The sequence below is a fragment of the Rhipicephalus sanguineus genome, chromosome 3, assembly GCF_013339695.2.
Source record: "Rhipicephalus sanguineus isolate Rsan-2018 chromosome 3, BIME_Rsan_1.4, whole genome shotgun sequence".
Classification (NCBI taxonomy): domain Eukaryota; kingdom Metazoa; phylum Arthropoda; class Arachnida; order Ixodida; family Ixodidae; genus Rhipicephalus; species Rhipicephalus sanguineus.
The window spans coordinates 206,158,809-206,183,862 of record NC_051178.1 but is presented as its reverse complement, the minus strand read 5'-3'; the positions used below and the strand labels follow the sequence as shown (position 1 = coordinate 206,183,862).

The 25,054-nt window shown below is 46.8% G+C and overlaps 1 protein-coding gene across 1 annotated transcript in view; it reads right to left on the bottom strand.

The window, feature by feature from the left end:
• The window catches only part of LOC119388153 (transport and Golgi organization protein 2 homolog), a 39,040-nt gene extending 14,252 nt beyond the window's left edge, over positions 1–24,788 (bottom strand). Inside the window, exon 1 of the mRNA XM_037655804.2 lies at positions 24,431–24,788. Coding sequence (XP_037511732.1) covers positions 24,431–24,572 — 142 coding nt within the window. The 5' untranslated portion in view covers positions 24,573–24,788. The remainder of the gene's footprint in view (positions 1–24,430) is intronic.
• Positions 24,789–25,054: the final 266 nt, after the last annotated feature.

Below are 25,054 nucleotides of genomic sequence, written 5' to 3'. Positions count from 1 at the left end.
TACTCGGATATCTTGGCAGCGCTCCTTGCCACGACTTTTCGCTACGTGTTTTTACCCTTACTTATACGATCAGCTGCATTGTATAGCCTAGCGGAATATCCTGTAGTATCCACCTTCACGCAACCAGAGGTGGTATTGCTATGGTCCTACGGGCGAATGCCGTTTTAACAGAACTTAACTTTAAATGTCCGCCGAGAACGTTATACGTGCATCGCTTTTGTCCGCTAGGTCCGCCGCGGTGGTATAGCGGTTACGGTGCTCGGCTGCTGACCCGAAGGTCGCGGGTTCGATCCCGGCCGCGGCGGTCGCATTTCGATGGAGGCGAAATGGTAGAGGCCCGTGGACTTAGATTTAGGTGCACATTAAAGAACACCAGATGGTCGAAATTTCCGGAGCCCTCCACTACGGCGTCTCTCATAATCATATCGTGGTTTTGGGACGTAAAACCCCAGATATTATTATTTTGTCCGCTATGCTGCGCAATACGTTGTTACTTTCCTTTAAAAGCGAAGCTGTTTAGCAAATAGTTCCTTGTCCGGCGAACCAAAAAACTATCATCATCATAAACGGGTATGTGCCGCACAAATTGGGTAAATGCCACGACTCACCACTGGCCCACTAAAAATGAAGGCAACAGTTAGCCCAAGAAATCGCTGCGAAGCGACAGCGGCGAGCCGAAGACCCCGAGTACGTACAACGAGAGAATACTAGGGGAAAGGAAAAGGCAACGGCGACCGACAGAAGACCCCGAAGCGATGAAATGCCTACGCTAACGACGACGTGTCCGTAGATTTATGAGGGGTGCGAACGCTTGGTTTCAGCGCGAGGTTCTGTATCTGCAGTTTGGACATCCGCGTCGTATATGTGACTGTCTGTGGTTTAACTCGAATCTCTTTGCGCTGAGAATCAACGTAGAAACAACTTAGCATCACCTAGCTAAAGCCTAGAAACGACCTAGAAGCAACCTAGAAACAACCTGCATCCCCTAGCTAAGGCCTACAAAGAACCTAGGAGCAACCAAATTAGTCTTCAGAATCGTCCAGTTTCGCTTTTTCAAACCTTGCGCGGCCTTTTTTTTTTCTTAGAATGCTGGAATATCAGCAGCAGCCTGTCAGTAGAGCTGAGTAAGTACAGGTGGCTTGACCTTTCTTTTGACTGGGCCCTGTGATCTTTTATATACTTAAGATAAGAGCCTTGCCTCTATGGCAGGCTCACAAGTCTGTGGTGGAACTTGGAATGCAAGGCTCGTTCTTCCGTTATGTGAGCGACGTGACGGGTCTTGGTGTATTCTTCTATTCCCATTCCTTTTTCCTTGTTTTAACTGGGTGTGCGTGATGCCCCTTTGTTCGTCGGGGTATTCCCGAAACGCGCATGGTGGTGCGCTCCCGAACTCGAGGTCGCGTGTTCGAACCCCGGCGTTTCGCCGCGGGCGAAATGCTCATGCATCTAATTTTAGGTGCACGTTAAAGTACATCAAAGGGACAAAATTAATCCGTATTTCCACGCCACGACGTGCCCCACGGCTGCTTTGGCGCGTAAAACCACAGGTTTTAACCGAAGCTAAATTTTGGTGCCCGTTTCTGGAGGGAACTGCTAGCCCACATCGTTTTATGCGTGTCCATAAATAAGAATAACATTTATTTATTTATTTATTTATTTATTTATTTATTATTTATTTATTTATTTATTTATTTATTTATTTATTTATTTATTTATTCATTTATTTATTTATTTATTTACACGTATTGTCACTCCCAAAAGGTCTTATAGTGATGTAGAACATGCATTTTTCTAATCTTCAACCTTCTCGCTTCAAATGATTGTACATAGAGTAGAAAATTGACATTCACAAGCAAAATACAGCTTTAAAAATGCTCAGGTTATTTATATGTGCCGAAGCCATATCGGTTTCGTGTGGCACAAAATTTTATAATTGCTCAAAAATTCACGCCCATAAAATACAATAGTTAACGTGACAAGAAAAACTCATGAACATATAAACGCGAATATTACAAAAAACAATGCAGACCTCGTAATTTCCATGGGAGTTGTACAATCGCAGAGTGGGTCTCTAGTAATGTTTACAAAAAAACCTACGTAGCAAGTTGATATGTAACATATATGCTGGGTTAACTGATAAGCGAAGCCATTATCCCTCCGCCCTTCTTTTCTCACTCTGTGCGTGTTGAGCCATTTCGCCAGCCATACCCGCAACCTTAGGCTTCGATGCCAACGCTCATAGATCTAACACGATGTCGATTTTTAATCCTGGTATATCAGAGACCGTATGCAGGCGTTTACAGAATCGTAGCTATAGTGTAGAGGGCGCAGCGGCAGCCGTAAAGAACATTAAACTTTTATCGAAAAGTACCGGATATATTTGATCAGTGAATCAAGTTTTCGTCGGTTAGCTGTGTTTCAATTCATAGACGCTAGAATACTACATAATATATAGACAGATAACATAATAATTGCTGGGATTTTACGTTCTAAAATTACGATATGATTATGAGAGACGCCGTAGTGGAGGGCTCCGGAAATTGCGCTCAGGAGGATTCGTGTGGGCGCCGCGTTGACTCCTGCCATCCGGGCTGCATGGACATCCGGTGCACAGCCTCCCCCACCGACATGCCCCTTCTGCGTTGCTCCAGCCACAGAGGCAACGATCGATCACCTACTTGGGACCTGTCCGGGCCTTCACAAGGCTCGCACCCGCCACCTACGAGGCCTTGACTACCGCCCCGGTTGACCAACCGACTTAACGCGCTGGACGCACGGGCCTTTGCATCGACCGCTCCTGGCTTTTATCAGCGAAACTGAACTCTTTCTTTTCCTTTAACTTATGCCGTAGGGCATACTGGCGCCAACAAACAAAAAAAAAAATTCCACCACCTGGGATTGTTTAACGTGCACCTAAATCTAAGCACACGGGCCTCAAGCATTTTCGCCTCAATCGAAAATGCGGCCGCTGCGGCCGTGATTCGATTCCGCGATCTTCGGGTCAACAGCCAAGCACCACAACCATTAGACCGCCGCCAGGCGTCGGGAATACTACTGAATAGTACGGGACTAACGCGTACACTGTGTTTACTCTAGCAGCCGTACTGTACGGGCGTCGCGGATGCCCGTGTAGGCGGCCGGTGGTTTTCTTTCCGATATTTCACCGCCACCTTCATTTCCTTGCTCGCCGTGAAGAACGTGGAAGTGTACTCGGAGGTGTCGTTCCGTGTCCGATTGGAGGAGCCACACGCCGATCTTGGTCGACACCCGGAATCAGAAAGGGCACACAGGAAACGTCGCGGTTTCTAGCGCGAATAAATACTTCGGGCTTGGAGTACGCCAGGTCCCAAGGGCTCGGTCCATTGCACCTAACACGCGATATACGTTGTTGTTACAGCGCTATCCAATGAGGCGTTGTACGACTGGGTATAGAGGCCTCACCCATCAAGACTGCTTGTTGCTTTGCTAGCGTTCAAAGATTAGTCGACGTAGTTTACACGTTTCTTTTTTTTTTCTGGTTGAGTTTTGTTAGCCGGTGTCGTACGTTTGGGACGAAACTCGTGACAGGTAAAGAAATTGGCTAGTTATACGTGGCTTGTTAGTGGTCTACTTGGTTTTGTCAGCAGTGTTTTTTTTTTTTCTTTTTTTGCGAAAAGACGTAGGACTAGACAAAAGGGGATACACACCATGGGAGCTGAATATTCACAATCTTTCAGTAAATGAAAAGTGTGAAGGTAGGCCATTTGAGAGCTGATGATCCTGAAACAGCAAGTACATTGCGTGGAAAGAAAAGAAGAGGAGCAAGAAAGACAAAAAAAAAAGAACATGGCTGATTCCTCCGTCATAGGAATCGGTATAACACGAAAGTGAAACGTGTCTTCACAGAAGTAGTGCTTATTGTGTAGTGATATATGACAGCTTGCACAGTGTCTATTCGTGTTTGGCAGCTATCAGTGCCGTTTGACGTGGATGCACTCACGTCGACGCCTAGTGGCATGTATCCATCGCGACGACTAACGCCCATGAACATGATTAAACCGTTGTGGTAACTGAAGTTGTGAACATATATTTGGACACAGCGAATCGTGAATCCTGCGTAAAGATAACATCAAGAAGCTCATAATCAACACTGGTACCCGATATTCACTTTTTCAAAACGTCGTCAGTTAAGGAGAGAAACGGCACGGGGTGCGCTTTCTAGCAATGGGTGACTGACGCCTGTGCTCATGCATACACTAGCACACTGCGCTTCAGCTACACGGGAGGCAGAGGTTTGCTTGCTTGCTTGCTTGCTTGCTTGCTTGCTTGCTTGCTTGCTTGCTTGCTTGCTTGTATTTGGCTCACACCCACAACGGGGGATTGGCCAAGAAGCCGGCGGTTAAAGTAAATTTTAACAGTCAGTAAAAATCAGGGAAAGGGAAAAGTGGCTTTTTTTTTCATATAGAATAAAGGCGATTGTTATGATACGAGTGTTCGTAGCTTGAGCCGCAAACGCGTGCGTCCCGCTGGCCTCTTTCTCGCTCCACCAAGGCACGATATTCGCCCGTCGAAATCGTGTCCTTTCTGCAACGCGTATTGCAGCAGTGTTGTTAGTCGGTGCTCTCGCTATCGAAGCAGTCGGCGGCGGAGAAATCCCATTGGTGCATGTGGAAGCCACACTACTCCGATGAGCCGGCGCACGCTAACAGGAAGCGAAAGGCAAATAACGTAACTGCGTCTAGAGTACATCGGCGATGTCAGTGCGGCCAGTGTCCCTCGCTGGTATCGAGACGCTTTAACCATGACCCCCGATATCGCGCAAAACCTCGGAGTAAGCGTTAGTAAGTGTCGATCGTGACGCATTACTTTTCACTTCTCACAGACGGCGGCACCGCCCCGCTCCGCCCCGCCTACCTACACCGCCAACAGAGAGCACCGTGAGAGAGAGAATGTGCGAAAGATATCAGGCGCGTTCGTGAAGTGTCCAACACCTGCCAGGGTAGCTTAGTCGGTTGAGCGTCAGGCGCTTACCGTCGCGGCCGCAAGGACGTGAGTTCGGTTCCCAGCGGTGGATCTTTTTTCTTGGTTTTTTCTTTCTCACCCATTGGCGTCCATTTTATCAACGTCATATCCGTAACGGAAGTACTGGGTGGACCCCGGCATAAAACACTTTCGTGTTAATATCAAAACACGCAAAAGCCAGTGTACCGCACAATGATTGTCACGCAACACACCCGACGACTCCACTGCTGGAATGCCGGCGAGGAGGTTGAGTCCAAAGGAGGGTTGGGGTGAAAGGTCGATGACCTCTGCTGCCGCTGCCGGGAACCTCGGGTGGAAGGCCTTACCCGGTTCGATGAGAGCGGCTAGAGCGGCCCTGTTTCACGCTGACAAATACCGCACAAGAAAGGGGAGATGTCGAATTCGGAGACAGGGGGACAGTCCACTCCAGCACGTGCAAACCTTCATGTCTGCGTCGGGTAAAATAATGGAAGAATGCGGTGGTATGGTGAGAATCCAGAGGTCCTATCCCATGCCGTAAACACCGAGCCAAAAAGGGGTCTCTGACTGCCAACGTTTTGCTGGGAGCTCATTCACGGCGTCATGCTCGGCTCGCTCGGCATAAGCCCTTTCCATGAAGACTCGGCGTTCCGTGCCTCCGTATAAGCCCCGATATGGGAGGGGGTGGGGACAGCATTCCAGCAGACAGCTGCTCGCGCAATGACCTCTGCCTCGATGACTTCTAAGGCCAAATGTAACAACAGGCAATCAGAGACGGCACGGATGTTCAAACTCCAGAGACAGAAAATCGCGCTGAAACCTCTCATAGATCTACGGGCACGTCGTCGTTGGCGAAGGCCTTCCATCGCTTCGGCGACTTCTTGCAGCCGCCGTTGCCTTTCCCGTTACCTAGAGTATTCTCTCGTTGTACGTACTCGGGGTCTTCGGCCCGGCCCCGTCGCTTCGCAGCCATTTCTTGTTGGGCTAACTGTTGCCTTCTTCATTTTTAGTGGACCAGTGGTGAGTAGTAGAGTTTATCAACTGTCTACACGGACTCATATGAAGCGTTAAAGGACATCGAGAATCCCAATACGGAAGATGTTGCAGCTTTACGCATCCGCAAAATTCTCCTGCATAAACAGAAGAATGGCATTGACACAAGAATCGCCTGGACGCCGGGTCACGTGGGGATCCAAGGGGGAGGTAACGAGGTGGCACACAGTCTCGCCACCTTGAATGCTGGAGTTCTACCATATCAACACCAACCTCTCACCTCTCCTACACGGATCTCCCGATCTTGGTCGCCATCCCTACACGAATTTGCCACTGAGCTCTCATTCCGAAATGCACGACTGCGATGCTTCCTCAAGTACACTAACCGGGAGAGCAGGGGCGTAGCCAGGGGGTGGGGGGTTGCGGGGGGTCAAACCTCCCCCCCCCCCGAAATTTTTTCAGTTTTGCTTACGTATATATACACGCCAGGGGCGTAGCCAGAAATTTTTTTCGGGGGGGGGTTCAACCATACTTTATGTATGTTCGTGCGTGCGTTTGTATGTGTGCGTGCCTATATACGCAAGCAAAACTGAAAAATTTCGGGGGGGGGGTTGAACCCCCCCAACCCCCCCCTTGGCTACGCCCCTGATACACGCACACATACAAACGCACGCACAAACATACATAAAGTATGGTTGACCCCCCCCCCGAAAAAAATTTCTGGCTACGCCCCTGCGGGAGAGACTCAAAGATGTCACCCCTCCTCGTATCTTTAACAACCTCGCCATGAGCCGATCTCAGGAGACATTTATTAACAAAGTGCTAGCGCACACAGCCACTACACCTCACATAATTCACCAATGGCAGACTCTTGCTGACCGGAAGGGGGCATAGACACCTCCGCCCCCTGCATATGTACCTTCTGCCACTCTCCATGCATAGCCAACATGGAGCATCTCATTTTACGTTGTCCTGCCCTACATCCTCATCGAAGGAACAGCGCCAGTTTTATGCATCCCGATTTGGAAGCAGTACAAAAGACATACTCGAACACCCTCACCAGCTTATCACGTTAGCCTACTTCGGAGTTAGTAGTATCTTGGCGCGAGTGCTTTGTGTGTGCCTACTAACCCTCCCCCACCCCCAACCTCCTCATCAGTGGCCTTCGGTCCTCCCTTTGCCTAATAAAAGAATCTATCATCATCATCTAATTTATGTGGTACATACCCGTTATGATGATGATATTTTTTTGGTTCGTCGGACAAAGAACCATTTGCTAAACAGCTTCGCTGTTAAAAGAAGAAATAGACCGGGAGAGAAAGATCGAGAAATAAACAGACACGAAAAAGAGATAGAAAAAAAAAGACAGTGCAAGGCAGAACGAGAAAGAAAGAGAGAGAGAAAGGGAAGAAAGAGAAAGAAAGATAGAAATAGCGAGAAAGAGAAAGAAATGGATAGATAAATAAACAAGGACAAAAAAGAGATAGAAAAACATAGAGAAAGAGAAAAAGAAAGAGAGGAAGAAAGAAAGAGAGAAATTAAGAGAAACGGCTTTGGCAGCTTTGCACCACTAGTGCAATTAAAGCTGCCTTAATTATTATTATTGTTAGTTTTCTTTTTTTTTTGAAGCGCCGAATTCCGAATGAGCACACGTTCACAGCGACTGGTCTGATTGCACTTACACCATGCACAACATGGCGCTGCAACGGACTTTTTTTTTTTTCGTATTTATGAAGAGCAGAAGGCAACTGCTACACATATAGTATACGTTAATCAATTTTCCGAGAGAGGCAATGATTAATTTTGGCTAAAAAGGCTCAGGCCGGGCTGGTTACAGACTACGGCCCTGAGGTAATGATAGGCCCTGTTGATGGAGAAGCGCAAGAAAAAACAAACAAAGAAACAAGAAGTCAGCAGTGTTTCCAACTTTTGAGCGCGGATACTTGTCGTATATCATGGGATTGTCTAGATTTGGCACCGCAATACGTGGCAACCAAAGTGTTACGCCCATTCGCTGCGCAACTACTTCGCGCGTCGCCACTGCTGCGCTAAAGAACGGCCCGGCTCTTTGCCCTTCTTCCTCCTCCTCTACTCGGCGGCTGTCTTTTCTGGGTCAACGAGCTTTGTCAGAGGCCACCCGCCGGGATGCCGCCTCGAACTACCCGTGTCCTGGGCACTCGCGCCGCTGTGAAAGCCACACTCCCCAAAAATACGCAATTCTTGCCAATTCTTGCCAGGCCGACGTACTGCAGAGGAGGAGCTGTACGAAGCACTGCGAGGCATCCCCTCGCGGTTGCTTCCAATTTCACTCTTCCTCCTCTGCCTTTTGCTTTCACTCTCTGAAAAGTCGCTGCTCTGATGGATGGCGGAGCGCTGCAGGGACAAAAGGAAGACTGCGCCCGCGTATGCGTCAGAGAGCGCGCCTGCAGCCACATATTATACAAAGAAGCCGAGGCTTCAGGCAGTGTTTGACGTTGGCGTGGACTCGGGTGTACCTCTTTGCTTCCGTTTCCCATTTTCGGCGGAAACGCCGCGTTCGTGAAAGCGGTGCTCACTTGACGCCCTCGTGAAGAGGGTGCCGGGTTTCCGTAGAGTCGTTGCCCGAACGGTGATCACGCTCCTCGCCGGTCATTCCCGCGTGGCGACTGCTTAGCGTCCTCTTTTATAGCGAGAATGGTGCTAGGCAGCGACTCTGGGACAGAATCGAGGTTAAGTAAACTGTCGGGATAACGTGTGGCGAGACGGCGTTAATAATAGAGGCCTTCCACGGCTTAGCCGACGCGTTCGTCTCGCACCCCTTAATTCCGGTTTGCACGTTGACGAATGAGAGAGCGCATGCGAATTCCGCGGTATGATGCTCCCGCAACGTGCGTGAAACCAAGAGCGACGTTAATCGTGGTTTGTGCCACGAATGGTGCAATTCCCAGTTCGAAACCCGGTGTTCTGGCTGAGCCTGACAGCGTAAATGTTCGTTGTAACTTTATTCAGGGAAATAAATAAATAATTACGGGGAATTTCTCGTAATTTTTATGCTATCCGCCTCAGACATTGCGAGCCTATATATATCGAGAAAGTCCTCAGTGTAAGGGCCCACAATGTAAGGGTGTTCAGGGACCCAGTCAAGATGCCCGGAGCAGCTTTTAGCCCTGGAGACCGTCCAAATTTTAGGGGCGAAGCACCTTAGGACCTAGCTTTGTCGTCGACTCTCACTGTCCGCTGTCACGGTATATAGAAAACCGTTGCTATAGTCGAAACATATCTGTGCATGTTGCGATTACCATTACGATTATAAAGACTCAGATAAAAGTCATATGCAGCACTCAAAACACTCCTCAAATATCTTACTAAAAGTGAAATCGAATAATAATTAAAAACACTGTGTTCCCGAAATCAACAAATCTGGCTATCACAATTCTGAAGGATGTGCACAGTGGAATGTGGAAGGTGTCGTGCCTGACAGCTTGTGTTCCACGAGAAACGCTGAAGAAATGGTTTCGTAAGAGCTTGAGTCGGAGACAACTTCAGAAGTCCGCGGCATTTCCTCCTCAAAGGCGAAACATATGCGCGTGTGTTGCGATTACAATTACGAAACAAAGTACAAGCACAAACCCTTTATACTTGTCGGCGACTTCAACGTAGACATTATGGATAGCGACTGGATTATGCGGTATATGATGTCTCGATACGCTCTACGATGCATTTCAGATGACTGGAAACAACCAAGAACCACCTGAGGAACGTGCATAGACCTTGTCTTTGCCAACTTTAGATTAGATCCACTCGAAGAACCATTGGCTCTCCATTTCACAGACCACAAAGCAGTAATAATGAAGGGAAAACGGAACTCAAGACGATATACCAATTATAACAAGAGGATTATAATAGAAGAGCATTAAATAGGAACCAAATAAACACATCTGTGTTTATTTATAATATATATATATATATATATATATATATATATATATATATATATATATATATATATATATATATATATATATATATATATATATATACTCTTTGTCACTCGATTTACATTCGCAGTGGCAACGCGCTGGTGACGTACGGTGACATACCGGTACGATACCCGGTGCTTGGCCGCTCGTCATGATTCACATTAGTGGAGATGCGGTCATTTTTTCTGGTGGAATAAACTTTGATTGATTGATTGATTGATTGATTGATTGATTGATTGATTGATTGATTGATTGATTGATTGATTGATTGATTGATTGATTGATTGATTGATTGATTGATTGTAAACAGATTGGCAATGGTTATACGTGCCACAAAAATTCACTTCGTGTTTTTGTCCGTGTAGTCAACTTCTAGTAAAGTGTCCATAAAGAAAAAAACACGGTTGATCCCTCCATCATAGGAATCGGAATAACACGAAAGTAAAGCGTGCCCTTACAGAAGTAACTGAATGCTTACTGTACATTGATATAAGAGAGTTTACACAATGTATATTGATGTCTGGTAGCTAATGGCGCCGTTTAAAGTGTATGCACCCACTTTGGTGATTGGTGGTACATCTCCATGTCGACGACTAACGTTTATGTTAAATGATTAAACAAAACCCTTGTGGTAGCTGTAGTAGTTAACGGTGAAAGCGTAATCAGAGAACGTGGTGTGATAGCCAGAAGAGCGTCGCATATTGGACGCAGAGCTAGAAGGAAACGCAAAGCGCGTTGTGTCGCCCCGGTAGCCCAGCCGCGATTTTTCCCGGGGCGAGCGCGACAACGGGGAACGCGGGGTTACAGCCAGATGAGGCTGGCGCGCGTCGCAGAGCTATTTTTGGTTTGTATTAGCGTGATGCTGAGCGAGGCCGACGCTTTTACGACGCTTGGGCAAAGGTCGCCACCACGCCGTGTGTTAAGGCATTGACAAAATTCAAGTTCTATTGAAAACGCGCCGAATGGGACGGACGCGTAACGCGTTGCAGGTGTCGCGGAGGCCACAGAAATGACGAATTACTTTACCTTACCACTCCCAGAGGGCAACACCACCCAGCCGACCGGGGGAGTGGTAGATATAAAAGGCGCGTTCATAAAGCCTCCAGAGTCTGTGACCGTTGCGCAGTGGATAGCGTGCCCGGCATCTGTTGCTGCGGACCGAGCGGTCGTGGGTTCGATGCCCGTTGACGGTACCTTTTTTTCTTTGCCATCTGATTGTGTATATTTTTTCGGCGTCATTTCCGTGACGGAAATACGTCACTGAAGTCTTGGTGGACCCCGGCATAAAACACTTTCGTGTTAAAAAGAGGCGTTGCTATTAAAAAGCCAGTGCATGGTGTCCAAGCTTACTTCCTGTTCCTTAATTTCACGGTTGCCCTAACTCTCGGATGCTCATTCGAGTCTGTCCGACACGCATTTTCCTTCCGTTTTTTCGTCCGTCCTGTACAAGTAAAGCACGAGGGACAACAACAAAAGGAAGTGGGCCTATCACATACAAGCCGATTTCACACGGGTGCTCCATCAGGGTCCCAGTGTCACAGCGAGAAAACGCGTCGCCGGTAAGAAAAGCGGTAAGCCGCAAGAAAAGAAAAGAAAGGCAGGCGAGGTCTCGTGCAGGATCGAGCCTATTTCTATACGGCAGCGAGAGAACACGGGCTCCTTGTTTGTCTCGCTCGTCTCACGCACCGTGAACCGTGAGCCGAAACGAGAAAAACGCGAACGCGCTCGCCCTGGGCCACGCATCTTGGGCCGCCCGGTTCCCGGCTGCCGTACCACTGAAGTTCGGAGAGAGAGAGCGAACGACTCGCAGTGGGAGACGAAGAGGACGCCGGAGAAGTTCTGTCGTCGACGCGTGCAATCGAATGCGTCAATAGCGTTCATTGCCACCGAAGCGTATGACCTCGATCTGGTGCGAGTTGGAAGAAGGGGTCGCACACGACAGTTCGTGTCACGGAACCTGAGTGTCGCCGGGAAGGCCCTGAGCCGACCATCAGCCAGCTTTTCTTCTCCGAAAGTGTCGGAAGAGATGACAGAGAGATGCGTTGCCGGCCCGTGGTCCAATAGGCTGACAAATGGCAGCAAAATCGGGGTCACTTTTTTACGTTCTCCGTCGACGCGCGCTTCGCCGCATGGCTTGCGTGCGTTAGAGAAAGCATTTCAACTTTCAACCGGCAATCCCGAGAAAGATTCCGAAGGTAGGGCCGATGTGTTGCTGTTCGGCGCATTAACAGTAGCCGTGTGTGATGCTACACGGCTACATTTACGCCGTATTTTCGGTGACGCCGCGTCTTCCCGCCCCTACTATATGAGGGCGAGGTAGTCACAGTGCGTTCTGTATGCTCATCATTAGCCCTTGGTTGCAACTTGACGACTTGACCACGACGCACAGTTGGAATCATCGTTCTGGGGATCTTTACAACCAACCGGAGCCTGTATTTATGAATAGTAAGCACACTCGAAGTGCCTTTCGAAGTCGGGACATACTTTCGTTAAGAAAGCATACGCCGTGCGTAATGCGTCCGTGAAGTTGCTTTCGGAACTACAATTTATTTTTGTGACTTTTTTTGTGACTTATTTTTGTGAATTACCTAAATAAAGTTCTTCGTACCGTACCGTACCTCACCTACGGCAAACGAAAAAACAAAGAGAAAGGGAAAATGAAACGTCAGGATTTTTACGAGGCTTAGAACTGCTCGCGAAGCTGGGCAATGTACTGCGCATGCAGTATGCAGGTTGTGAGATGTGTTGTCGTACTTACTGCACGGCAAGTCACAGCTACTTTTCTTTCTTTCTTTCTTTTTTTGCTAGAACATGCCATTTTAAAAGCGCGCTACCTTTTCGCGTGTCCTCCTGACTCAGTGATCGATAGCTTAATCTCGGAGTCGCGTAACGCGGGCTGAAAAAAAACGATAAAAATTATCTTTTGTCATATTATATGGGGCAATACAAGGAATATTCAAACTTATAACTCCTGTTTTATTCGACATACTTTGTTTCGCGGCTTACGCAGTAGACGCATAAGTGTCGCGTTTACGCTAAAGTTCTGCGAGCCCAAATGTACAAGTCAGCTCCTGGATGTCGTCTCTCGTTGGAAAAATTTTCTGTTATAAGGCTTTCAATTAACAACGACTAATTATTCGTACTTTTAATTGTACTTAAGTTGCGAAAATGTCCGTCTGTGACGTTGTCTCGTTTCAATGTACATTATCTCTACGGTACCGCTTTAGGAATAAAGAAACCCGTGTTGAGGAAGCTATCCTCTAAGCACGCGCTCATCGCTCGTTCAAACATTGGGAGGCTCACCAAACACTTTCACGGCTTCCTCGTGCAAACTCGGTTTTCCGCCAATGATCGCTGCAGGAACGGCAATAGCGAAGTCCTCTGTAGTACGCGAATCAAAGGAAATACGACACTCGAGAAGTGTTCGCGTGGGAGTCCCAAAAATATGCGCACTTCAGTCACGGACGCGTCTATAACGGGTGGAGACGCACGAATCCTTCTTGCTGAGCACGCCACTCGAAAGCGGAGAGAAAAATCGAGGTTATCGGCGATGAGTGACGACTAATCAAACATTCGCCCAGATGCAAGCTTGCCTGAGCCGAAGGTCGGCCGCTCATCGGAGACACACAGGATGTGCAGCCTCGTTCTCCGGCTGCTTTCTTTCTTTCGCCAACTCCAGTGGTGTAGACGTGGCCTTTGTTCCATCTAGCATGGCGAGTGCCCGATGGCGACCTTGAAGGACGTGGAAGGTGTATAATATCCGCACTGTCACTCCTGTTCTGCCGAACTGCTCGTTTCCCAATGTTTCTCAGGATATCGTCTTCTGCAAAGCTTGCCTTCGTGTGATTTGTTGGAAGTCGTAATCCCTTCCAAATGCAGGTGACGAAATGAGCCTATTGTCTCATTTTTAAATGTTGGTTCGATGCTATTGTTACTGTGTGTGTGTGCGTGTGTGTGTGTGTGCGTGGGGGGTGGGGGGAGGCGAAAGAAATGCTTGGAGTCTCAGTCAGCTTTGGCTGCATTGTTGTCTCGGATGGGCCCTTGAAAGATGAGTTGCGACACCATTCGATTTATTAAGCGAGTATTCATCTGTTTCTTTCTTACGAGTGACTAATAACAGCGCTAAAAATAAGGGACAGACATGGAACAGGCATAACAGCGCACACAGTTTTATGCCTTACCACGCGAGCTCGTGATGGCCCTTTGACATCGCTGGTGTTTAGAGAGAGAGGGAGAGGGAGAGAGAGTGAAAAGCAGGGAAAGGCAGGGATTTTAACGTTGATGTCTAACTGATTAATTTTAGCTCCATGGTACCATCCTTGTGGTTTCGTTCGTCTCTCTTCCATGACAAAAGAGGAAATGGCAATCCGTGGCGTAACGTGGCCAGCACCTCTAGTAGTCTCGTAGATCATCTCTCTGCCTCTCTCTTTCTTTGCTTTCTTGTGTTTTCGTGTTAATTCATATGTCTTGGAACAACGACAAATGACTCTATAGTCATTATGGCACCCCGTGATCCAATATCAGGGTCTTCCTTACGTGTTATAGTTTTTTACGAGCTCTTAAATGACAAAGGAGCAGCTTCTCTCCCTGTTGTTAGCATGAATGACAGTTGCGTTAAAGCGACTCCCTAATCAAGTGATGTAACCAGCCGCCTGAGCCAGCTGAGACCCGAGAAGCACGTGGCATTCGCTGACGCACTATGCCACAGCTGTCGCGTGCGTAACGACCGTTACACCCGTAGCCTAAACGTAGCCTTACCCGTAGAAGGCCCCATCTTACGGTCTTCCGTCTCCATTCCCTCTTCGTCATCTCTTTGTACCGGTGATCTCACGAGGAGGACAGGAAAGAACCGCCTTGCGGCGGTTATTATGTAACGCAATCCAAGCGACGCGACCTTGCTTGCACGGCGGTTGCCCACCAACTCCCGGCCGCGAGCGCATTCGACAGTCCGTGGTTGCCGAGTGTTATCGCCATCTTGACCAAGCATTTGGGAAAGCAAGCCTGTTTTTATCCGGCTCCACAGTATGGGGTGGCATATATGTACATGCAATACTGGGAATGAACAATTTCCAAGCAGCTTCGCTTTGTCCACAAGAGGTAGAGGCATCCGAAAAGCACTCTGTCCTCTTATTTATCATATTATAGACGGGCGACAGCTTTCGCGTGCCACATGGTCGCGAGCAAGCTCTTCCTCGCGAAACACAACAGCCGGCCACTACCTGCTCCGAAGGCTTTTAAACGACGGCATGCTAATAGGAAGAAAGTTAATTGGCAAGATCGAAAACAAGAGGGCTGGATGTCGTTGGTATTTGCTAAGGCGAAAGCCTTAGGTGCCTCATCAAACGCGGGAACTGACCGTCGGCGGCGTCGGCGTCAACACCACTGATGCAACAAGTCATCATCAGGCAATGACGTCACAGATCGCCGGGATATGTGACATCAGCATGACACCACTATGAAATTACATAACTTGACGTCACATGATGACGTCATCACATGACATAGTCGCTTGGTCGCAGGTGGGCCGATCACGGAGGCAGTGCGAAACCAGGTGAGGTGCAGAAAGATTTCAAATGGAGGCGGTGGAACATCAGTACATCGACTGAGACGAAAAACAAGAAGATGGCTTTCGCCTTCGAGTCGTCTTAGGCGAATGCATAAGGGACCATGGGAGCTTTTTTTTTGTTGCTTATATTGATTAGGACTTCCAGTCATTTACGCCATTGCTTCCCAGACTGTCGGTCGCTGTATTCGAGTTTGATAAAAATTAACTTTGTTCACAAATATATGTACTGAGAGCACACAATAAAGCCAGGGCTCAAACAAGAAAAACGCTTCAAGATGCGGTCTGTATTTGTGCTCCCATCCGGCAGCAACGCTCGCACCAATCGTCGGCACCAATCGTCGGCAGCAATCGCTGGGCACTTCGCCCTCACTTTGAGTTGAGTGAGGAGCAGCGGCGCGCCGAGTGCGCTTTGCTTTCCAGCCGCCTTTTATAGTTCAAATCACCTTGTCACTGGCGGATGATTTGAAGCCGGTCCAGGAAGTTGCTTCTAAAAGGCGGCCTAACAGTGAGATGTTCTTCCTATTTATTCTTCTAATTTTAACACTGTGACAGCTATGTCGAACGAGGTGTTTGAACTTTCTCAGCTGCGCGCTGAACCTGTCTTGCGCGAACGATTTTCAATGGTCTCGCTCCTTTGAACGGCGACGAAGAAGCAATAACGTTCACTCTTCACGCTACCCGGCATTCAAGCTGGTGAAACTTTCACATTTCTGAAGCTGGGGCTAGTGCAGTCGGGGTGAGCGCTGTTCAGTTCGTAGTCGAGTGCAACAAGTCGTGAGGATGTCGAGACGTTCAAGCGGAAAGGCCTGGGGAATCTGCTTATTTTGTCAGGGCAACCCTCACTCAACTTTCAAGCAGTTCCCGTTCGGTCCTGTCTTAGTATAAAAATACTAATTGGATCACTTGTCTCGTAATATCACTTATCACCACTTCTACTCTTTATTTGGGTTTATTTTCCCTTCCCTCATTCCTTCCATTGTGAATTTTAGCAAATTCGCCACTAACCGTTTCTCGTTCGGATTCTCCTGTAAACAATAAACGGCTTACTTGCGCGATAGGTGCCCTTTCGGGCGCCTGAGGTGCTCTGTCCAGCGTGGGCATGCATGGCAAGCGTTTTGTAGCTTATTATTTGAATGTACAGAGGCACGTGCACGTATTAACGCAACGATAGCAAACAATGGACTTCCGCTTGGACCAGCGGCTTTGTCTGAAGAATTTTTTTCTTCGCCTCTCAGTCTACGCGTCATTGTCGGACAGATTGTCAGCCATCTCATCGTTCCTGCCGTAATTCCAACGGTGCGTCGTCGTCACTTACGTTCAAGAATGCGCTGATCACAACTTAAGAAAAAGGCACAGTGGCAGCGAATATATGAAGTATTCTTGATCCCAGTAGCACTCGTGTAATGCTTCGTAAAGTATTAATTTTGTCTCAGTATCTTTACTATCCCAGGCTTCACTTTGGCCGCTTTTTTTTTTACTGCGGTATACTAGCTAATATCTATCTCTCTTTATCTCTCAATAGCCACACCTATAGAAACTTCTTCAGCGAACAAAGACTTCTCTTGATTGTAAGCGGGGTTAAAAGGGGTCGGGGAGTCGATATTATTCACGCCCGTGTACTTTTTCGTTCCCTACATTTTATACAACTTTTGGGGGAAAGGGACATTCTTAGGTTCGCGCGCTGATTTCGTGTTTGGACTGCAAGCGTGTTTGATAGACAACACACTTTTTAAAGCGACGGCAAAGCCAGTTGTTCGGTGTAACTTTACAGCTGTGCGACGCGTTGTCAGAGTTTCTATATGGTATTGACGGAAAGGGGCGGCCGGGAAACTATTTGATTGCACTGTTACCAGTTATATAATGATACTTAACAAGCACATCAGTTCTCATTTTCGTCCTCGGATGCGTTCTAGCGGCGTCACTACTCTCTCACTCTTTCTTTTCGCTCTTTATTTTTCTCTTCTCCGAGGAAGACTGCGTAATCTTGCCTCATAGACAGAGCCAGCGACCCCTCCGGACAATAAAAAGTCTTTCAAAGCGGTTCTTCAAGATAGTTTCCGAAACACAACTAAAACTTGTGGGGAGCTATTTTCTTCGCGTTAAAGTAAAGTGCCTTCGTGAGGTTCCGTTAAAACAATGCGGTCTCCAATTCCTTTTATGAGGCAAACAAGCGCGGCAGCCGGTCGAAAGACGAGCACCGGACCATGAACGAAAACAGAAAGGCGGTGCCGCTGCAACGCCTATTACGTCGCGTGACCGAAGGTCACTACGCGTGCGGCAGTCCCCTCTTCGAAACACTACGCAGACCTCGTGCGTTAGTGATTGGTGTAGACTGAGATTGCTGTCTTCGCCTCCTGAGGCTTTTTCCTTCTTAAACAAATACCTTGCTGTGGTGAGCCTAATTTTGGACCTCCTTGGCTGGCTGATACTTAAATTACACTCGGGTTAAGCTCAGTATAGATGGATGAAAGCACCCCATCTCCCCGCTTAAAAAAGAAAGCTGTAAGAGGACGTGCTTAAAAACGATGCCTGTTCCTCGGTGCGCTGAACTTTACCGCAGCGCTAGCACAACAGCTCATCACGTGCATTATGATAGCAAGGTCTTATTGCAAGGACGCCTGCCGGGTGGCGTCACTCCTCTTTACAACGGCTGCAGTGGGGTCTCTATATTAGGCGAGGGCGGCGGTAGATGCCATGCGTGTATGCCTACGATGTCGGTGTTCATTACATGATCAGGGGCTAGGGTGCACCTTGTGGATTCTGAACAAACATGCAGTATGCCTGTCCACTTGCGCGTACGTGTAGATCTGATATAAAGCAATGCCATAAAGAAAAGTACGCCGCTGCAAAACGTAGAAGTGTGCAAAACTTAGCCACTGGTACGCCTACATAAAAAAAAGAAAGCTACTAAAATATTTCGCTGTACGAAGTTATGTGGCGTTTAACACTCGTAAGACGAATTCTTTCGTTGTCTTATCTATATTTACCGTCAAATGATAAAAATCAATGTAATCCACACGTGCGCAGCTCCAAGAATATATGTCAGAAAAACACAAGCTGTCGCTCAGGCAGTTACGCTGCTGTATCACAGGAAGTGCAATTTTGATTTTATTTTCGCTTGTATCACCTTCTTTTTCTATTTTTGCGATATAGTGTAAATCGACCAGGCATACGCATATTCGGGGATTTGTCACGCTTACTCATGGGCTTCTCGCACCTTTTCAACTTCTCAAGGTATTTGTGCTGACCTGAGCGTCTCCAATGCTAATCAGCAGAAACGCAACAGGAGCGACCGTGGTGATGACCACTTGAACGACCCCCGATAGATAGTTAATGATAGTAAAAACCTGCGAGACTCCGACCATGCAGTAACAGTTAACTTTCGTCATTGAGCTGGGAACACCTTACGCAGCTCGCGCACCCAGCGCAGTGGCTACGGCGTTCTGCGGCGCACAACGAGGTTGCGGGCTCGATTCGCTATCTCGGAACACAAAAACGCTGTTGCACCGAATTGGGCGCACGATGATATAGCCCTGGTGTCTAAGCTTAACCATACCAAACCTCCTGCCACGGCGTCTGTCATCAGCCTTGTGCTAGTTCGAAACGTTAAAATCAATCAATCAATCAATCAATCAATCAATCAATCAATCAATCAATCAATCAATCAATCAATCAATCAATCAATCAATCAATCAATCAATCAATCAATCAATCAATCAATCAATCAATCAACGGGCAAGTGCGGACTTCGTTCAGTGCAGCAGCAGAGCTTGCTGCTTATGCTTTCTGTCCCCTAATTTGCGGCACTCAACTCGTATCAAAGAAATGAAGGGCTGAATATAAATTACTGAGCATAAACCTTCCCGTGCACACTCCCCACTCTGCTATACAGCAACATGTGAGGTACTCTTCTGTCATGTTTGCGAGAGACGTTGTTGTAAAATTTATAGAAGATATTTTAGACCTAACTACTTGGTAGCTGCGAAAAACGAAGAATAGAGGGAGAAATGTAAGTCGACTCAGAGCCGGAGACCCGCCGGAGAAGCTTGGGCTGTAAGGTGTCGCGCTTCCAAGCTCGAGGACGCGTGTTCGATTCCCGGCCACGGCGCCCGCATTTTGATGGTGGCGAAATTCAAAGAACTACGCGTGTGCTTAGATTTAGATGCACGTTAAAAAAAAACCCGGAGTGGTCGAACTTAATCCGGAGTCGCCCATTACGGCGTGAGTCATAATTATATCCTGGTTTTGGGACGCAAATCCCCAGGAATTAATATACTCAGAGTTGGAGTGGTCGCGCTTGCAGGATTACGTTGCGCAAGAGAAATCAGCAGGCCTGGTCGCTGTGCAGGACGTAACGCGCACGTCGTGTGGCGTAGATATGCCTCTGAAAGATGGCACGCGGCGTTCGCCGTGAGGAATGTCGTTCCCATTGTTCCGAGCCTTTTTCCTAGACGGGCACTGCTGAATGGGCAGGAGATGTGCTTTTCCAGTCGCGCATTTCCTCGCGTGGCCCGCTTATCTCCGCATCACTTGGCTGACAGCCCGACTGTCGGCGGCGGAAACGCGCAGGCACAGAGCGGCTTGCTTCGTGTGCACTTCGCGCTGGGAACGGATCGTCGGCACTAATACAACTACCGCTACGCGTTGGAGTCACGTGACTGACGTCCAGTGCAAGCGTCCGTTTCTATCGGAAAGGGCGCATGGAGGACGAGCAAGAATTCAGAGGCAGCCTCCTGCGAATAAATCCTACGTTCCGAGAACTCTAAACGCCTAAGATCAAAGCAACAAAGGCGAAGGTAGGCGGCCTTAGAGTCAACGTTTAGGAAGATGTGCGGACATTATTTGGTCACTTGGTGAGAAGAAGCGAAAATGAAAGTAGGCATATTACGAAGCGAGAACACTAAAGGTGCGTGAATGTTGAAATATTTGAATATCGAATATGGCTGTACCATTAAAGGTGCGAAGCAGGAAGGTAACGATAGTTATATTTGCTCTTTTTAATATAAATTAATGAAACCCCATTTCATTAGGCCGCACCACATTGAATGTATATACTTCTTCGAATGCACTCATTGGCAAATTATCGTGTACAGCCAGTAGTAAGCTCAAAACGGGTGCGTATTAGCGATGTACTACTGTAAAATATGAATACGTCGCACTCGTGAGTCGTTACAATTGTTCGCGTATTGGAACTGGTCCGAATATTCGCCTTTTTTAACGGCATATTCGGCCATGGCCGAATGTTCGGAAAAAATACACATATGCATTTTTCGAATCGAATACGCTTCGAATAAGGAAAATAATCGATTCGTGTTCTCTCTCTCTCTCGATTCGTGTTCGAGATTTGGAATATTCGCACAACCCTCTAAAAACATAAAGAATATAATTTAAAAATAATAGAATGAGCCAAGGAAGCGGCCGAAAATACTAACATCAAACTGCGTTAGCATAACATCCTAGCAGAAGTTCTGGTGTAGTATGTATGTCTCTATGATTGATAGAAACAAAAGACAAGCGAAGGCTGTAAGGTGCGCGCATTCTCAAGTATATGAGTGGGACGAATAGATTCGTCTCATAGCTTCGGTGTCGATGCCACGAGACGGCGAAGGCGTGGTAGAGTAACGAACGCATTAACGTGTTGCCACATCGTTACGTGTTTGGACAACTTAGTGCGGACGCGTAATTGTGCGTAGACGCACGGTGTTAACGACGCCTTATGTAAGTCGTGAGTACCTAAATGCTCTGATGTCTAGGATATGTAGACTGTAATGCATATGCGCTTACCCTGACCAGCGGGAGTTTCAGTTGATCTACTGATGTATACCCGGCAATACGTGGAATTACTACCTTTTATTTATTTATTTATTTATTTATTTATTTATTTATTTATTTATTTATTTATTTATTTATTTATTTAAAAGTATATTACAGGCCCCTGGAGGCATTGCGTAAGGGGGGTAATGCAAAAAAATGTTATAACGTCAACAGTGTGCAAAGGGAACGGGTATAAATACATAAATAAATTAGAACAAAAAATGTTACTGTAACATATGCGGGAACGTAGTGAACATTACGTTAGATTATATACATTAAAGAGAGGCAAGGAAACAAATTCACTTTTAATCACGACAGCACATTTACATAACAAAATGTGGCGCATTAGCTTACGAGCAGTATAATTAAAAAACGAACGCGTCATAACTTGGCTATTACAAAAACATTTAACGTAAAATTGCACACAAATAACAATAAGGCTATGAAAATAACTGGTATGGTATGGTATGGAATCAAGCATTATTTTAACAAATGTGTTGTTAGTAGATGCTTGAAGTTATCTTGGTTACTTACGGAAGCTATGGTGTTATGAAGCTCGTTCCAAAGGCGAATGGCTTTTGGAAGAGCGGAATAGTTAAATGAATTAGTCTTCCCGTAAATGCGCATGAAATTAAACTGATTGTATAAACGATGTGACCTATATTGTGGAGTTTCAAGCTGCAAAAATGATGACGCTGATTATTATGAAGATTATTATTTTTTTTACTGTAATATTTCACGCTCCTGGCAAAGTTTTCTCATGTAGATAATGTGGAACTTCTTCTAATGACTTACGTACTCCCTATTTATTAGTATTTTCGATCACAATTAGGCGGGTACGTAAAAACAGGAAAAATACTTCAAAGCACTGCCCTATGCACGGTTTCTTTTCTCTTTTTTATTTTTTCTTCCTCGTTTTTCTAGCTGCCGCGAGGTTTCGCTGTGGATTCCATTCCATCCCTTTATTTCAGCATTCATCTTTAAAAGTACAAATGCTAATGGTTAACGCCTCGGCCGTCATGGCCAAGATGGTATCCTATAGCAATTTACCAAGACGGTAAATACCGCCTTGGCCAAGCTTTTGCGCGTATATATGTAGAAAAAGGAGGACTGAACCATAAGTACAGGAGCCGACAAAATACAGTTTCGCGAAATGTTCTCAATGAATTTCACTGCTTTTTTTATAATGTAAACAGAAAAATAACAACAGCCTGACCGACAGCATTTAATTCTTGACACAGAAGATCGACTCGAGAATGAATAAAGAACTTAGTCTAGGCGTCAAAGAAGAAGCTACGTATAAAAAAATGTCACGCTCCACTGAAAAAGAACTGCTAACGAGAACTGGCGTTAGGTATAGTATAGGATGACTGAAAGGAAGTGCAAATGGCCTGATTGTGCTGCCTGAACGAATTGCATCCCACCATAGCTGCTTATTCTCGAAGGCTAGGCCCTATTGTATGGCCTGGTCCTGGTGTTACGTAAGCGCTTCCATCATCACGTATATATGAATTGCATAAAAACGCAGCATTAGGTTTGTGCACTCATATTCATTCTTAGTTACCTTGCATATTACCATCTTCCTCACAAGTTGCTTGAGGCACTGTCACGGGCTGAGTTAAGACCTCATCTTTTCGGCGGAAACTCCCTCATTCAAGTATGAGGAAATACTCCGTGTAGATCTGCCGCCGCTTTACTGTACTCCGCTGTCTTCTGCGCCCATTGGGAGCATGTAATTTGCCCGTGAAATCGGTTTTCTGCTTCTAAAACGTGTATCGCTGTATCCGTTAAATAGAATCTCAGTCCTTGAAGGATAGATAAACTGTTCGGCCAGTTGCTCGTACATAATAAAGCAATAATAATAATAATAATAATAATAATAATAATAATAATAATAATAATAATAATAATAATAATAATAATAATAATAATAATAATAATAATAATAATAATAATAATAATAATAAAGCGAAAGACGAGAGATGAGAACAAAAAGGCGACAACATATAAGCGACCCACAAAGGTTGTTGTTGTCCTGGTCTTTCGTCTCTCGTGCTGTACGCCTTCCGTCGCTGCAGCATCTTAGAAAAAGCATCTCTCCTTGATATAACGAATGACTCTTAGAACGACATAAAGTTGAATTAGTTAGTATTCACAACGAAAGAGTGCGGGCGTGCTTACACGGACACAGGAAAAGAGCACCTGACAACATAGTCGACGTTCGTGTGATGTTCTCTTCTCCCGTACCCGTGTTTGCACGCCCACTATCTCTCGTGGTAATAAGTTACGGTAACGCGGGATAGCTGTGGTTTATGCAGAACTGAGCACGCGCTTGTCAACGCGCAGATTTTTTGTATCACATAACCTTTCTTTGCACCATCTTGTCAGACTCCCCTGCGCCTTTAGAATGACCATAAGCGTACGCACAGGAAGGTCAGGAGGGGCGGGCAGCCTCTCCCCTTACACGTCGTCTTCCTGAGTTCTTATCGTTAGTGCCTCACTGGGAGGCGCGGTTGGCGGTTAGGAAAAGTGGGGGGGGGGGGGGGGGCGCTGCAGTTAAGCTTCGCCCACTTCGGCACCCCTAATAGAGTACTCTGCACACACCTATGGCCATGATACATGTCTTTCTTTGAGAATATCAAATAGAATCAGAGGGGAAGCACAGAGTCTTTATGAATGTATCTAAAGGGGAACATGTGATTTGCTTTCAACGCCGTGTTGAAAAAATGGGAGCAATCGGGCAGAAGGAATATTATACGTCGTTTCGCATGATTTCAGAAAATTTTATGACACACTATGAACTGGAATTTCAGCCTCAGGTCTGTCTTGGATGTGATGAAATATAATTGTGAACACTTGCTCGCGTTTTTCTCTTATTATTTTTTCTTTTTCTTTTTTTACGTGAGAGTGTGTATGAATGAAATAACGTGCCCGGGTGGCCTGAGTCCGGGTCGGCAACCTCGATGGTGCTTTTCTGAATAAAGTTTTTTCCGTGCGTCCGTGCGACTCTAGATATGGTTGGCACTATTTGACCAGCAAAGGATGCGATTTGAAGGGATACGACCACTTTGACAGTCTGTTAAGCAAGAGGAGATCAATATTAAGAGTTTTCACTCACGTCCGACGATCTGCGGGTTGTTTTCCCAGATGTGGACGCCGCTGGTGGGCCTGCCGAAAAACTCGTCCCGAACACTGGCTAACACGAGCAGGTATTCGTCCGGTTTCGGATGCGGATTCACGAAGAGGTACAGTAGGCACATCGTACTCGTTGTGGACAGCGATCAGTCAATTGGGCGACGTCTAAGTCAATATTGGAAGGGAAGTAAAAAAGAATAAAAAAAAACGATGGGTGCAAGATATTTGGGGACGAACCGGCCCCTACGTGCTTTCGGATGTCTTCTTCGAGCGTCGTGAGGAGTTGCTCGACAGAGACGAATACCGGACGCACTTTCGGTTTCGAGACGGGCACGTTTCCTCTCGCCGAACGACTCCTCCTCGGATCGCGCGCGCCTGCCATTTTTGAAGCAGGCGGCGAGCCGTGACGTCAGAGCGCTAAGCGACCAATCGTGTGTCGGCGCGCTCAGTTCGTTCTTGCGAAGACTGCCCTTGAGATGGAAGAGTTGATCCAGGCGACACCCGCGTGCTCTCGCGCGTCCGAAGGCGAGACAGATATTTTGTTTGCACGGTGTTCATCGTCGTTGCGTTAGTGCCCGGCGCGTGCAAAATGTCTACGAAATCGTTT